Consider the following 16,028-nt stretch of genomic DNA (forward strand, 5'->3'; position numbering starts at 1 on the left):
TTGAATGAGCCCTTTTTGATGTTTTTACAACAACGCTTTCTATAAAAGCCTTACATTGCCCCAGGGCATAACTTACAACCCTTGCCCTGAGGGTTGTGGGGGGATGGGTTGTCATCCTTAAAGACCTAATTGTTAAAACTTTCAACTACGTTGAATAAAATGGATATCTGAAAAATTTGTTTGGATGTGTTTGGGGAAAAGGTGGGCGGAGAGGGGGTTAGCTGCCCTGAAATCAGTTTTGACAATTAAAAAGGGCACTAAGCGTTTGAATTTCCAATCGAATGAGCCCTTTTTCAAGTTTCTACAACAAAGATTTAATAAAAACCTCATATGCCCCCAGGGCATAACTTATAACCCTTGTCCTGGTGACTGTGGGGGGAGTGTCCTGCTCAAAGGTATAATTTCCTGAACTTTAAACTGCGTAGAACAAAATGGCTATCTCAAAATTTTGATTGGATATGTTTGGAGAAATGGTGGGCGGGGAAGGGGGAATAAAAATCTTATATGCCCCCAGGGCATAACTTACAGCCTTTCCCCTGAGGGCTGCGGGGGGTGTCATTCTCAAAGACCTAATTTCCATAACTTTCTACTACGTTGAACAAAATAGCTATCTGAAAATTTTGATTGGATATTTTTGGAGGAATGGTGGGCGTGAGAGGGGGGCTAGTTGCCTTTGAATCACTTTCGGCTATTAAAAAGGGCACTAGCCATTTCAATTTCCAATCGAATGAGCCCTTTTTGAAGTTTCTACGACAACGTGTTCTATAAAAACCTTATTTGCCCCCAGGGCATAACTTTCAACCTTTGCCCTGAGGGCTGTGGGGAAGTTTTCTCCTCAAAAACATAATTTCTATCTGGAAATCAACAACGCTGAACAAAATGGCAATCTAAAAATTTTGATTTGATGTGTTTGGGGAAAAGGTGGGCGAGAGAGGGGGGTTAGTTGCCCTCAAATCACTTTCGACTATTAAAAAGGGCTCTAGACCTTTGAATTTCCAATCGAATGAGCCCTTTTTCAAGTTTTTACGACAAAGATTTCAATAAAAACTTATATGCCCTCAGGGAATAAGTTACGACCCTTGCTCTGAAGACTGTGGGGGGAGTGTCCTGCTAAAAGGTATAATTTCCTAAACTTCAAACTGCTTGGAACAAAATGGCTATCTCAAAATTTTGATTGAATTTGCCTGGGGAAATGATTGGCATGGAAGGGGTGTTAGTTGCCTTCCAATTACTTTCGACTATTAAAAAGAGCACTAGCCATTTTAATTTCCAATCGAATGAGCCCTTTTTGCAGTTTCTATGACAACGCTTCCTATAAAAACCTTATAAGCCCAATGGCAAAACTTAAAGCCCTTGCACTAAGGACTGTGAGGGGGGTTGTCATCCTCAAAGACCTAATTTACGGAACTTTAAACTACGTTCAACAAAATGGCTATCTCAAAATATGGATTGGATTTGTTTGGGGAAAAGGTGGGCGTGAGAGGGGCGTTAGTTACCCTCCGATCACTTTCGAATATTAAAAAGGGCTCTAGCGCTTTGAATTTCAAATCGAATGAGTCTTTTTTGAAGTTTCTTCAACAACGTCTTCTATAAAAAAAAACCTTATATGCCCCAGGGCATAACTTACAAGCCTTGCCCTGAGGGCTGTGGGGGAGTGGTCTTCTCAAAACATAATTTCTATATGGAAATCAACTGCGCTGAACAAAATGGCTATCTCAAAATTTCGATTGGATGTTTTTGGGGAAATGGTGGGCGTGGATGGAGTGTGAGTTGCCTTCTAATCACTTTTGACAACTAAAAAGGGCACAAGCCACTCCAATTTCCAATCGAATGAGCCCTTTTCGAAGTTTCTGAGACAACTCCTTCCATACGAAGTGCCCTGGTCTAAAGGAAAAAAATAATAGATAATACATTGTGGCAACATGGTTCTTAATGCCCTCAGGGCATAACTTATACTCCTTGCCATGAGGGTTGTGGGGGAGTGTCATCCTCAAAAATATATTTTCTATCGGAAAATCAACTACGCTGAACAAAATGGCTATCTCAAAATTTTGATTGGATGTGTTTGGTGGAATGATGGGCATGGGGGGCTTGTTGCCCTCCAATCACTTTCGACTATTAAAAAAGGGCACTTGCCACTCCAATTTCCAATTGAATGAGTCCTTTTCGAAGTTTTTATGACAACTCCTTCGATGCGAAGTGCCCGGGTATGGGAACAAAAAAAATAATACATTGTGCCAACATTTTTCTTTACTTAGGCAGCGCTGCCTATGATAAAAATCGACTGATTCATTGAACAACGCTTGGTGTATTTTTGACCAATCACGATAATGTTGTGGTTCAGAGGGACCAGATGGAGTGTTTTGGTAGCCCAAAAAAGACACTTGATTATGTTATCGGTAGACGGTCAGATAACTGATAATAGACTACAACATTACAACACCAGTTTTCAATTTAGATACTACAACGTGGTACGAGTTAGACGTTTGCGAATATGATTTTTATTTCGGTGCTTATATAACGAGTGATTTCATGACTTTAATAGTCGAGCCAAACGAAAGACCTAGGTTATTTAACGAATAAGACTCATAGATGGTTGCGAGGCCAATAGTGATAATATCATGAGAGGACTGAAAGGAACCAAACACGAAAACTCAGTGTTCGTGGTATCTATTTGAATGCCAATGTCACCAAAGCCAGAGCAAACTATGTCAAATAACTTATGAAGTGTTTGAAGATCAATATGAAGTAACAGCACACCGTCTGCGTAGTAGAGATGGCTAGAATCAATATGGGGCTCGATAATGCAGAAGGGAATTTGATTTGAAATATAAAACTTCGAACACTTCTAAATTGACATACTGTTCCCAAGGCAATCCATACGAATCCCAGACCAGAATGTGGAGGAAAGGGTTGACCCCACATCTCATCATGAAAAGAATAGTCTGCGAACGTAATAAAGAGTCGGACAGATCGGAAACATCAATTGCTTCCACATACTGATTCTTTCTCAACTTCCGATGGCGATCAAAAAAGTATCGTGTACACTCTCATCACTTGAACTACGATGGAAACCGAACTGGTTGTCATCATTGTCGCACGTCTTTTTATTTTACCGAAAATTAGTTTTTCGAAAAGCTTACTTATAATTGGATAGACAGCAATTTGCTACGAGTCGTTTCTTATCTCGTGAGTCGCTGTTTTAGCTAGCTTGTTTTTCCAACGACGGAGAGCTTTTCTGAACTAGTGTTTAGTTGACTTCATTATGGAAAAGACAACTCTCGATTAAGGGCTATAACAATTTATCCATATCCGATGCCAGAATTTATAACGATGTTTAGCATCTTGCCAATCATCATCATCTTTTCAGTCACGTTTCTGAGTGTCCGTCCTGATTCTTGATTGATTTCCTGACTCTGATATAAACATCATGACTTGAGATGAGGTTGAGGTCATAGAATTACGAACGTAGATTTATGTCCATTATTATGGCTAGTTGTCCCAAATTTATTATTGTATGTAATTCTTGACTTCCGTCTTATTCGGTAGATTCTTTGCTATTTACAAAGGGGTGGTCGTAATACTGGTTAGATTTATAGATTCTACAGGAACAGCTGAATTAGGAGTTTCTTTTAACAATTGAAATCGAATATTCTTTAAAATTCAGGAACCCAAATTTTGATTAAAAAAAAAGAAACGCGCTTAAAAAACTATTGCATGATCCCGCGAGGAATGGAGAAAAATCATGATTGTTTTTTCGTCTTCAGGATGAAAATCTGCTTTGTTTATGATAAAAATGATACTATATAGAGCCGTTCAGTGTGTTTGTGTGTTTACTTTAAAGCAGTATCGTTCAAAATTCTACACCCAAAAGACCCAAATCAAAAGTTTTGCGCCCAAAAAAATGAACAGTCGTACTTGTAATCTGTGCCGAAATTGACGCATAATCTATCTTCAAAGGTTACAGTGCTTGTTGTCATCTCTGCCTAGGAGTGTGGGGGGGGGGGTGCTCCTCCTTTTCTCCTGTAAGATTTCGAAGTTTTTTGTTTATCTTGTAATTTCTTATATTTTCCATGTAACTAGCCAATTAATTTACATTTTTAACAAAAAAAAACTTCAAAATATGGATACTAATCTTACTCTCTTTAAAGCATAAATTAAACTTCGGTGCAAAGAGTGAGTGGTAAAGGCGGCTGTTCTCACATCAAATATAGGGTAATTTGTGTTGTTTTAAGTTCTAGTGTTGTTCTTTACTATTACTTGACATAAATCGTTTTTATAGTTGTAATTATGTAAGCATCGATCAAGTACTTTGACGCCAAAATTATTGTAAGTGCATTGTGAAATGATGAAATTCAGCTAGAGTCAAACTTTAACTTTGTCTTGTGTGGAAATAGTGGTCTTTATTGAATTAATTTGAAAATCTTTCTCACGAAATGAGTTTTTCAAAGAAAAGTAAAGAGCTATATAAAACAAACAGACATTACAATGAATAACCAAGTCAAAACTCAAAACGAGCAGAAACTACGGTGAGTAGGGCTGACGCCCCCCATGCCTTCTGAAGACCAGAACATAATTTGCATTCTATTGAAAACAATCCTTATTTCGAGCTGAATGTTTCTATGTCTCATAATACCGGATTTTTTTTTAAGCACCGTCATAACCAAGATTATTGAAAAAAACAACAACAAATGAATGTGGATTTATAGCTTAATATACTTATACTGATATTTATTCCTTAAAGCCATAATAGTTTTTAATTTATTAAAGTTAAAAAAGTTAAAAAATTTTAAATGTATTTTATTTTCAGTAAAGTGGAAATTATGCTCTGGTTTTCAAAAAGTATGGGGGGTGTCAGCCCGACTCCGTTATTTATTGTAATTTCTGTTCACAAATTATAAGGATTTCCATTTGCATTTCCAGAAGATTATTTTTTTTATTTAAAATACCCCATTGCAATTTAGTTCCTTAAAATTTATAATTCAGCTCTTTGTGCTCCAGGAAATATATGAGCTTTGTTTCCATCCTTGTTAATATTTGTGTAATTTGATTCATTTTTCAGCGGAATGGCTCCTGAAAATTGCCACTCAATATTATGACATGTCGAATTTCCCTCAAGGCGAGGCCAGACGTCAGCTTGAAGCGATTTTAGCAAAACTGGAAAGTAAACAATACAAGGAAGGCTTTTGAGTGTTTTTTTCTTTACATTTTTCATTCCAGTTATACACTTGCTTGTTATTATTCTCACTTCAGTAATCTATATTGTCTTTATTGGTTTGCTAATGCTATGGTCAAGTCGTCTGTATTACTTGGACTATAATAAAACCTTACTGTCAGAACTTCAAAATTTAGTTGCGAACTAATCATTGGTTGATTTTTAGAGATGAAAATTATTTAGCTGTAAATTAAAATATGGATGAACTGGGAGGATTCTTCGTTTATCTTTATTTTGCCATATAACCCTTTTAATGGATTTGGGAATGGTTTTTTCACGGCACTAGTACTATGTTAGAAAATTTAACAGAGTTTGTCATGGAGGGAGGGGGGTATCTTCAAGACGATGCTAAGTCGAAATAAACTGTTTACGCATTTGACCCATCCACGCCCAATGAATTTTGACGCTGGATTCGCCATTGATTCTGAAAGCTGCATAATCCAGAAAATCCTTCTGGAGCAAGCTCATCAACAGAGTCCAAATTTTGTTGATCGACAATATTTATTTATTTTTTGTTTAATAGTAAAAAAAAACACGTACCAATAGTCGTGTGATACGACAGCGTTTCCACTTTTTCTTAATTTTCTAGTGTTTCATCGAAAGTGTCTGGATATCCCAGATATTAAATTAATTTGCGAAAAGCATCCTTATTTCTGAAATGCTATTGAGAACCAAGAAACATTATATATACGAGTACATTACTAATATCGGTCACGGAACCCCGGCCCTATGGGAGCGAGAGAGCTTTCAGAATATTCTTTTTTAGGGAAGGGAGAAGGGGAAAAGTGAAACTTAGGGTTAGATCACTATTTTAAATTGTTCCCTGGGGTTACTCCATGTCTACCTTAGCGTAAGAATACCCCACATGGTAGGGCAGCTACCTTCCGAGAAGCTATGACATTGTTAGGCGTCAGGATGAGAATTTGAAAGAAAATTTCCAGGAGCAGTTGAATACTAAATTGGAGAGATAAAATTTTGACAATGTAGAAGATGGGTGGAATAACTAGGAAAATAGTTTATGAAGTCGCTGAATAGTGTGAAATAGTAGTGTAGAAGGCAGCTAGGAAAAAGGGTGAAAATTCTTTATTTTTTAGAGGAAGAAGGGGTTTGTACAAGAATTATCTGAGTGATAGATCATATGAAAATAAGAGGAATGTAAAGAAAATGGAGAAATCATTAAAATGTAAACTAAGGAGGTATGAAGTGGCGCCTTGGATGAAATTGCCGAGGATCTGGAAGATGCAGCTAGACGGCATAATAGAAATATTGTACTGTCATGTTAATAAATTAAGAGGGAAAAGTCAATCTGGATTTGTCCAAGTAAAAGATAGGAACGGGCCACAATTAGTGATAAGGATTGAGTTAAAGAGAAATGGGCAGAACATCTTAAGAATGTGCTAAACCGGGATAGATTTGCAGGAAAAGATATAGAGGAAAACGAAAAAGTTTGTGATACCTTGGATGTGAAGGAAGATTTATTTTGCGAGGAAGAATTAGTGACAGTACTAAAAGGATTAAAAAACAATAAGGCCCCAGGTGCTGATAGTGTGGTAAATGAGTTTCTTAAATATGGTAGTTTTGAGGTTAGAAATAAGCTACTGAAGATTATGACTATGATTTTTGAAAAGGGGGAAGTAACTAACGATTTAGAAAGTCCTAATTAACCCCTGCGTAGGAAAGGTGATAAGAGCGAGGGTGATAATTATAAAGGCATTAGCCTGGTTTCTGTAGGTAGCAAATTGCTTCGCATGATGATATTTTTTAGACATGGAAATGCTGTAGACAAAGTTTTAAGAGAAGAACAGGGTGGTTTTAGGAAGGGTAGAGATGTGTCAAATTTTCAATTTTAGGTTAGTAATCGAGAAGTGCCTGAGTCATCAAACACTTTTAGTCCTCAGTTTTATAGATAATGAAAAAGAATTCGTTTCAGTTGATAGAAGAGCTTTAGCGAAGGTCTTATCCTTGTATGGTATACCAGACAAATATATTAAAGTGATTAGTGCTATGTATGAGAAAAACGCTGCTGCGGTAAAGGTAGAAAATGAGGTTAGCAGCTGGTTTCGTATTAAATTAGGAGTTACGCAGGGTTGTGTTCTAGCCCCATTTATACGGATCATTTTGGCGAACTTTGTCTAAAGGAGCACAGGAATGGCAATGGGAGAACACGGAATCCAATCGGGAAGAAAAACTTTCCTGGACTTAGATTATGCTGATGATTTAAACATCCTAGATGAAAGTGTAAGTAAAATGAATGAACTTTTAGAGGTTTTGAAAGTTCAGGGTGCTGCGATAGGTTTTTAAATTAATGTTAAGAAGACTAAGTCGCTAAGGCTAGGAATAAGGTAAGATGAAAAGGTAACGTCGGGTAATGAAAAGATCTATCAAGTGAACAGCTACACCTACCTTGGTAGTATTATTAGTAAAGACGGTTGGTGCCGTGAAGATGTTAAAAGTAAAATAGCCAAGGCTCAGGGTGTTGTTGTTTATTTATCACAGTTGAAAAAAGTTTGGCATATTAGGGAGATAAGTTTGCGAACCAAGATTAGAATATTGGAAGCTACAGTGATGAAAATGGTCAAATATGGTTCTGAAGCATGGGCGCTCTGAAAAATGGAGGAAGATTTGCTAGATGTTTTCCAGAGAAATTGCCTTCGGATTGTTTTGAGTACCCGACTAACTGACCGTATTTAAAACCGTAGGCTATACGAAAAATACCGTGCAGCACTGCTTCTTAAAGGCTCAATGAGAGGTAGACTAAATAAATTAAGGTATCTTCTGTAGTTGGGGTAGGAGAGATTACTAAAGATTCTCCTTATCAGTTAACTGTTATGGAATACATGGGAAGCAGGTCTTCCGCGGTTGGAGCTTGAGGATGTCGTAGAGAAAGATTCAAGGGAAACGGGAACTTCCTGGGAGGATCTTACGACGGAGGCTTTGAACAGATTGGGATGGAGGAGCTGTGTTGGCCTCAGGCGGCTTGGTGCTGCGGTGAGTTGTTAGTAGTAGTAGTAGCCATGTCAGAGAAACGGTAAGGGGGCAGCTGCCCCCTGGTGAGGCCTAGAACCACCACTGTCACGAGGAAGACTATTTCAAGCCACCAGAGGTCCTACTGACGATTATTTAGATGAAAGCCACCAGTCTGGATAGTGAACTAGTATGTTTCCAATAAATAGACAAATTCCAAAGTTTCAAATCTTGATTTTCTTTTGTCAGAATTTGGCTTTAACCATACTTAAAACCATAGTTTAGTAAAAGACTTTTTGACTTTAAATCATAGGCGAGTAAAAGTAAATTAAAATAATAATAATTTCAGCTCAAAACAAACACAAATCATGATCAATGCATAATTGAGATGGCCATTTAATTCAGCATAGTTGGAAGGTCCAATAATTATGCCTTTGAGGGTGATATGACTCTCCATATTCCCTGTGGAAATGGCTGTAAGTTACACAATTTACCCATTGTTCACTTATAGTGTTTGTTGTTGCGAAATATACGGAATTGTTTTTGGGGAGGGGGTTAATTTTCCATGGGTGGAAAGTTTCCCGGGGGAAATTGTACGCAGAGGGAGCAAAGGGGATTTCCTGGCATGATTTGAAAAATGGTCAGAAATTAGATTAAAAAAACAATTTTTTTCATGTGGAAAAGAGGACCAACATTAAAACTTAAAAATGAACAGAAATTATAACCTATACGAGGGGCTGCCCCTTCCTCAGCCTTTGCTCTTTGTGCTAAAGTTTGACTTTTTGTCAAAAAACCTTAAAAAAGACAATTTAAACACAAAGGTCGTTGAATTTGAATGTTGTATTTTTGAAGAATTTCAAGACAAGTGTAAAGAGCGAGAGTTAAGGAAAGAGCATTCTCCCTCATGTTAGGAACAATTTCTGCTCGTTTCAAGCTTGAATTTTGCTCCCGGTCTAGCAGAAATGCCTACCCCCCATACCCTGATTCACAAAGGAAAAAAATTGTATAATTTTGCTAGATTTACCTTTTTTAACGAAGATGCAAAGAAGAACGTATTTTTCAAACTCTAGATGTCGACTCTCTCTGTCAATGGCAAAGGGGGGAAGATCTTATTCTAATTCTGGGTTGCTTATAATAAATGCCAATTCTTTAGAAAGATCTATATAAAAATAAAGAGTCCTACAATATATTACAGAATAAATTATCTTATGTTCAAAAATCATGATTCCGGTGATACTGCTTACTCTCTTCTTTTCCTGGTTTGTCAATAAAAAAATATTGAGCGAAGTTTTTAGTCAGCCACCGTTCTAAGTTTGAATTATTATAGGACTTCATTTCTGCTCGTCTTAAGTTTTAATACCAGGAGACTGAGCTTCGCACGGTGAAGCAAATTTAGACATAACAACGGTGTCTGGAGTGTTCCCCTATTGTGGAAATCCCCTCCACCCTGAGGAAATGTAATCCCCCCATACCCTGACTCACACAAGAGAAAACCTTTTTTGTTTAATTTTTCTGAATTAAGTCGTATCGACATTCCTCTTATTTTTGGCTAGTCAGTGCCCCTGAACTATACACAGGAAAAACAAACGTATTTTACTAAAAATCCAGTCCCAAATAAAATGTTTAGTTAAATATCTCGCTAAGATCATTTTCAAAGTTCGACTAACCTGTTCTGTAAGGCTAAGTTAACTTAGATCGGAGCCTTTGAGAATAGAAATGACGTAGTTGATATTCACCCAAAATTGTTCGACTGTCAAATATCATTTTGGAATTTCTTTCCGGTTGTCATTAAGTTTCTAATTTCGAAAGGCTCAAGAAAATTATATTAAGGGCTCTGAGAGGGGAAATAAATTTTCCCAAAGTCGTGATCTATCCAGATCTTTTTTTTTGTTTTTTGTTGTTTTTTTTTTTTTTCACACCAAACAATGCTAGTATGATGATTTTCAGAAAAAATTGTCGTGCCATTTTCGAGAGAAAAAAAAAATATATACATACAATTGTTGATCGTTTAATACATAAAACAGAGTTTTAGCAAGAAGAAAAAGATAGATTACTTTCCTGTAATTCCCCAGCAAAAAGTTTTCTTTACTTCCATTGGTTTATTGCGGGGTATTTTTGCAAGCCAGTCACATTATTCCTTGTTTCTAGAGACACAAATGAAAAAGTTAGGCCAGTTTGAAGAATAGAAAGTTTTGTGCTTTGAGAAGAATGGAAAGATTTTTACGTGTAGTCCCTCTTGTTCCTCTTGGTGTTAGTCATGTTTTGTTGATTTTGAATTGAAGTTATCAAGTATTTTGCAGTAGGTTGCATAGTTGGCTCAAGACATGGCTAATTGTAGACAGAGAAAAGCCAAGACAGATAGTCCAAGTAATTGAGAGGCAAAGTAAAATGTTAAAAATAACCCTAGTATTTTTTGGACATAGTATATAAACAAGGGGTCTACCTATAGAAAGTTATAAGAATAACATGCTAATATTCCATCTATCACACAGTGTGCTTTTTTAGAAAATGTTTTCCACGTTCTTACTTAATTTGTAGGCTAATCTTCAAGAAACTTTACCTTTAAAGAAGAGCTTAGTGAATAATTTTACTTTTAATATACCTTGATTTACAACCATTACAACAGGAATGAAAGAGCATTCACATCAGTGAATGGAATTTCGTCAAAATCCTGGGAGGGGGGCAAAGTTGGAGCAAATCTTCCAAAACCAAGAGAAAATGACAGCAAAAACTAAAAAAAAAGCCATTTGGTACCATAAAAGTACTATTTAGTACTACAAAAGTCCTTTAAAGATACTTTATAGTACTAAAAAGGTAGATGTGTACTAAAAAAACTGATCTGTTTCTGTTGATGTTTGAATTTTAGTTTAGTTTTATCTTAGTTTTGACAAGATTTTGGAAGAAACTAAATTTCAGCTTGGGGTGCAAACTGAGGTACGGGGGGGGGGGGGCAGACCGAGGTCTGGGAGGGGCAGTTGCCCCCCTGCTCTATAGCAAATTACGCCCCTGATTCGTATCATTTGGATGTGGCAATGAAAGCTGAAATCACAGCATTAAGCTTGAAAGACTCTTTGGTTGACAGAGTCAAAAAAAGGAACAGTGTGTCTCCCATGCATTATTATTATTATTTTACCAGTCACATCATATAGAACAAATGGCTGTATAAACTTGGGAGAGGACTTGTTTGAATCCAGATTAAAAAATGTTGTCCAATTTTTAATGGGCGTAGGCAGCATATTGTCCAGGGGGGGGGGGGGCAGATATTGTCTAGAGGGGGGGGCAGTCGATAGTGTGATGGAGTTTTATCAACTGCTTTTTCCAAGCAGTCAAGCCCAATTTAAAGCGTAGCAGCAACCCCTCCAATGCCCCAGGCATTACTGCCCCCCCCCCCCCTCCATCATGGCATTTTATCAAAATTTAAGATAACCCTTTTAATCAAAGCATTCTAAAATTAAACACTAGCAAAATATACCAAAAAACACGAAACAAGATATGTGTAGTTCAAGAGCCAAAGAACCCAAATTGCGCAAGTATCCCCTATGAAAAGAGGCTTCATAGACAAGTTTTAATGGAAAGTTGGATGGATCACATCTATTTATGACTACGGTAGGTATTATAATTGTTATCCAATGTTGTTTTTATTATGCCAAGAAATCACAAATAAAAGCTGTGATTTAAGTGGGTTTATTGGATACTTTCAGAATAAATTAGGGAACGAATATTGGCTTTGCTTGAATTTTTTTTTTTTCTTACGTGTGAGATTAAAGTTAATTCTCTTTCAATTCGACTGGTATATTGAAAAAAACTTTGGTTCTGGAATTCTTATACTTATGAATGAATGAACTTTATTTCCCACTAAAAAGACACAATATCACTAGCGGAGTATTAAAAGGAAAGATAACAGCAAAAAAAGCATCAAATAAGAAACGCACAAATATGTATAAGCAGAACGACAAATGGACACTAATATCGTAAAGCATCACACATTTCATGTTCCGTTAAACTCATATAAAACTTCTCTAGTCTTTTTGGAACAACCATGTAAGAACCTGGTATGTTGTATTGTTATTAATAGCTGTGTTACGCTTCCAAGGAGGCACACGCAATAGGAATTTACAAAAACGGTAGTAACAGGAACGCATCGTGTGTGTTTTCTTATCTTATAAAAGAACCCAAAAAGCAGAGAGCGCCAACACGTGTGGTGTAACCATCACCGAAAATAGCTGGCCCGAATCAGTCGATTATATGAAGCTTTCGGAGGTACAATCATACCGTAAGATTTTCAGACTTTACTAGTGCAATCATCTATTAACAAAAGACGTTTCGACTTAACATTACGACTCACAGGTGCACCAAGATGCACTATACTTGAAGAAGATTTTATTAACTTGTCCCAAAGCCTTACTTCTGGGACAAGAACACTTCCTTTACGACTAAAGACAATAAACTCCGTTTTAGTCTCGTTGAAAGACTGGTCGACTCATATGAGCTTCTCAACGCCACAAAACTCTTCAAAACGGGAAAAAGTACTACTTAAATACAAAATATCGCCCTACTTAAGTAACCCAAATTGGTTTCTGGCCGTGTAACACACTCGGTTTACCTCATTAATAACTAGTATTTCAAAAATTTTACAGAGAACCGAAGCAATAGTAATTGACTTGCGAACTGCATTGAGATAGGTTTTCCCCCTTTTGATAGCTGGAGTGATGATACCGATATCAAAGGAATTGGGCACTAAGCCACACGAGAATATTATTTAGTGCAAAAATATATACTCAAACAGCATCGGACTGCCATTCACCTGATGTAAGCCACAAATATAATCTACTCCCTTTGAGTATTTTTTTTTTTACTTTGCTAATGGCATCGCAGGCATTGAAGAAGGCTACTAAAAAGCCCAGACTTTCAGTAGGCTCTGAGAGCCTTTTGTCTAGTTTCTTTTCAAAAGCCTGTTCAAGCTGGGGATCAGGTGCACAAAACTTGGAAGTAGAGTAGTCAGTCCACTCTTTCTCTAAAGGTCTTATATGGGTCGGAATGCTTAATACCTCTGTTTTCACAAATCTCAAAACCAGGGAAGGGTTGTTTTTTATTCGAGCGCTATTTTTTTTATAAAACGAGCCCGGCGCTGAGCTAAACATTTTGAAAATTTGCATCACAGCTGAAACTAGAAGTGCGACCGACGGCAGGCTTCACTAACCTTTGGGTTTTCGTTCCACCTTGGTATTTCTGTTCCGATCTGAATTTTTCTAATTGGTACAGCCACCGTTTCTATCGCTCTCAACGCGTTTACTATTTCACAGCAATAGGTATTCAGTTATAACTGCTTGACAGCCGCACCTAAGCCCAAGCTAGTCTGTACTAAGTGATAAGGCACTTTAATTTTTGACAATACGTTATCAGAAACTAAATGGTAAGTAGAGGCATCAATTTTTTCCCACTCCTGTTTCCAAAGTAAGTAAGTAAGTAACACTGGGTTTATTTAAAAAAAAAAAAAATATACATCATCGATTCCCTGAAGCATGCTTGTGCGTGAGAAAACCCTCATAATAAATAAAAAAAAACAAGAAACCAAAAACAAGAGAGAGAAAAAAAAACTAAAAAAAGAAAAAGAAAAAAAAAACATAATTAGAGCTCAACTTACCGGACCCGAAAACCAACGAACCTCCAAACAACACCCAACAAAATTATAATAATTATAATAATATCCAGCTGCAACTAAACCCTCCTCAAAAACATAACTTAAGTGGCGTGGAATAATCCATTCAAAATATACACATCAAAACAATGGTTCTTTAGCGACTTACGAAAATCCTGCAAACCCCCAACATTCCTCAAATCCTCTGGCAAACTCTCCCAAACTAACGGAACAACATGGCAAATTGAAAACTTAGACCTAGACGTGACCATAGCTGGTCTTCGCACCAACTGAGAAGATCGTGTCAAATGATCGTGAATAGTTGACGCAAGACTAAACATTCCTGAAAAACATGATGGTAACTTCGAAACTAAATATTTAAGCATAAACATAGCATTATAAAATACGCATATTCCTGCCAACGGGTGAATTTTCTACTCGCGGTAAAGATGCCTCACCGATACAGATATGTCAATTTGATTACCATAAAGAACTCTAATTGCCATATTCTGTGTTACGCAGAGCGGATGGAGGTGAGTTACAAATGTTTTTGACCAAACCATACAACAGTAGATGAGATATGGGTGAACCATAGAAAAATACAACATTCTCAGAATTTCACACGGAAAAAGATACCTAAGTTTACGCATAATACCAATATTACGGGACGATTTACTGCTAACAGATACAATATGGTCTTTAAAATTAAGGCTTTCATCAATTATAACACCAAGGTATCTAGTACTAGTAGATCTTACAATAGTATGGTGCCCTACTTCTATCCTATTAATCCATGGATAATGTCCAGTAATTCTACCATAAATAAAAAAATTCGACTTATTATGATTCAGCTTCAATTTATTTACTCGCATCCACTTTTCAATCGAAGAAATACCTTGTTTCAATATAGTCATCAACTCATTTTCAGTTCTAGCAGCTACAGTGAAATGGGCATCATCAGCAAAACATGGTAGAATTCCTTTAGTACTGTAAATATCAAGGTCCAAAGACCCAGCGGTTAAGATACTTGAGTGGGATACTATTATTACTTGAACCAACACGAAGCGTATTCGAAACCGATTGATGGTCAGAAACACTGATTGCATTGGAATAGGGGTGAGTTGCGTTCCATTTCGTCGAAATGAAAAAAAAAAATCAAGATTGAATGTAGACCCATTATTATGCACATGTGTAAATGCCAGGTCGTTATTAGCTACCGTGAGTTGAGGACAGGAGCTAAGAAGGATCTCCGTCATGGAGCTATTAGTATCACAAATATTATATTTCATATATCCTGCAACGGTAATAGTAAGGCCTTGTTTCTCTGCTTCTGACACAAGACTTGCAAGCTAACTACAAGCTATGCTGAACTTCCGCTCTGAGTATAAGTCACGGTAGTCGGCTGGCATATATGTAGAAACCACTGCAACGTTCAAGAGTTGAACCAACATAAAGAAATCAGAGAACGAAATTTGTTTGAGCATAAGTTTGGCACGAATAAGTAGAGCCACATAACCAGAGAGTCTCCTTCCCCCAATCGACAACCCAGGCACACCAAAGAGTTCGACCCAACCATGAAGTGCAGCAGGGCTAGTCCTTCTTTCGATAAGAAATGTTCCTGTAGACAAAGCACATCGCAATCAGCCATGAGCTGACAAAAAAAGAGGATTTCTTTATCATTGCATCATTTATATTCCAAGAAGTGATTCTTAAAGAGCGAGTCATTTTAATAGTTTCTGGGCTATAGGACACTTATACGCGTAGGACGGGTGGTCAGTTTTACCGCACAGGGCACAGTTCAGAGCTAGCTGACAGGGACTGTCTTTAGAGCTCTTATGTGCACCAGCACACTGAGAGCATGTCTCTGGATTGACATAGTTAGCAGAAGTGTGGTGAAAGAAGTGTATAGCTTTCGAAAGTATCGTTGCGTCAGTTTTGTTAGACATGACAACACGCCATTCACCCTTCCGCGGCTTTAAAGTAACAATGCTTGAACTCGAATTGTCAGCTAAAGAGTCTAGAAAAATCTTGCGGGCATCCAGACTGTCGAAATTTCTTGAAGGATTCTTGACGACCACATCATGAGCAGGCTTTTCAGGTGGTATCATGGGAGCAGAATGCTGAGCGACAGTCTAAACACTTCGTTGTTCGGCAAAAAATTTACATTCCTTATAGTATTCCATATAGAATCCACAGACACTTGATTTGGTT

General features: G+C 37.2%; 1 protein-coding gene across 1 annotated transcript in view; it reads left to right on the top strand.

Moving 5' to 3' along the window:
• Dhx15 (DEAH-box helicase 15) overlaps positions 1–5,339 on the top strand; it is a 57,247-nt gene extending 51,908 nt beyond the window's left edge. The window contains exon 13 of the mRNA XM_089088251.1: positions 5,063–5,339. Coding sequence (XP_088944377.1) covers positions 5,063–5,190 — 128 coding nt within the window. The 3' untranslated portion in view covers positions 5,191–5,339. The remainder of the gene's footprint in view (positions 1–5,062) is intronic.
• Positions 5,340–16,028: the final 10,689 nt, after the last annotated feature.

This window comes from Artemia sp. Qi Xiang Cuo, chromosome 4, assembly GCF_049724085.1.
Source record: "Artemia sp. Qi Xiang Cuo chromosome 4, ASM4972408v1, whole genome shotgun sequence".
Lineage (NCBI taxonomy): Eukaryota > Metazoa > Arthropoda > Branchiopoda > Anostraca > Artemiidae > Artemia > Artemia sp. Qi Xiang Cuo.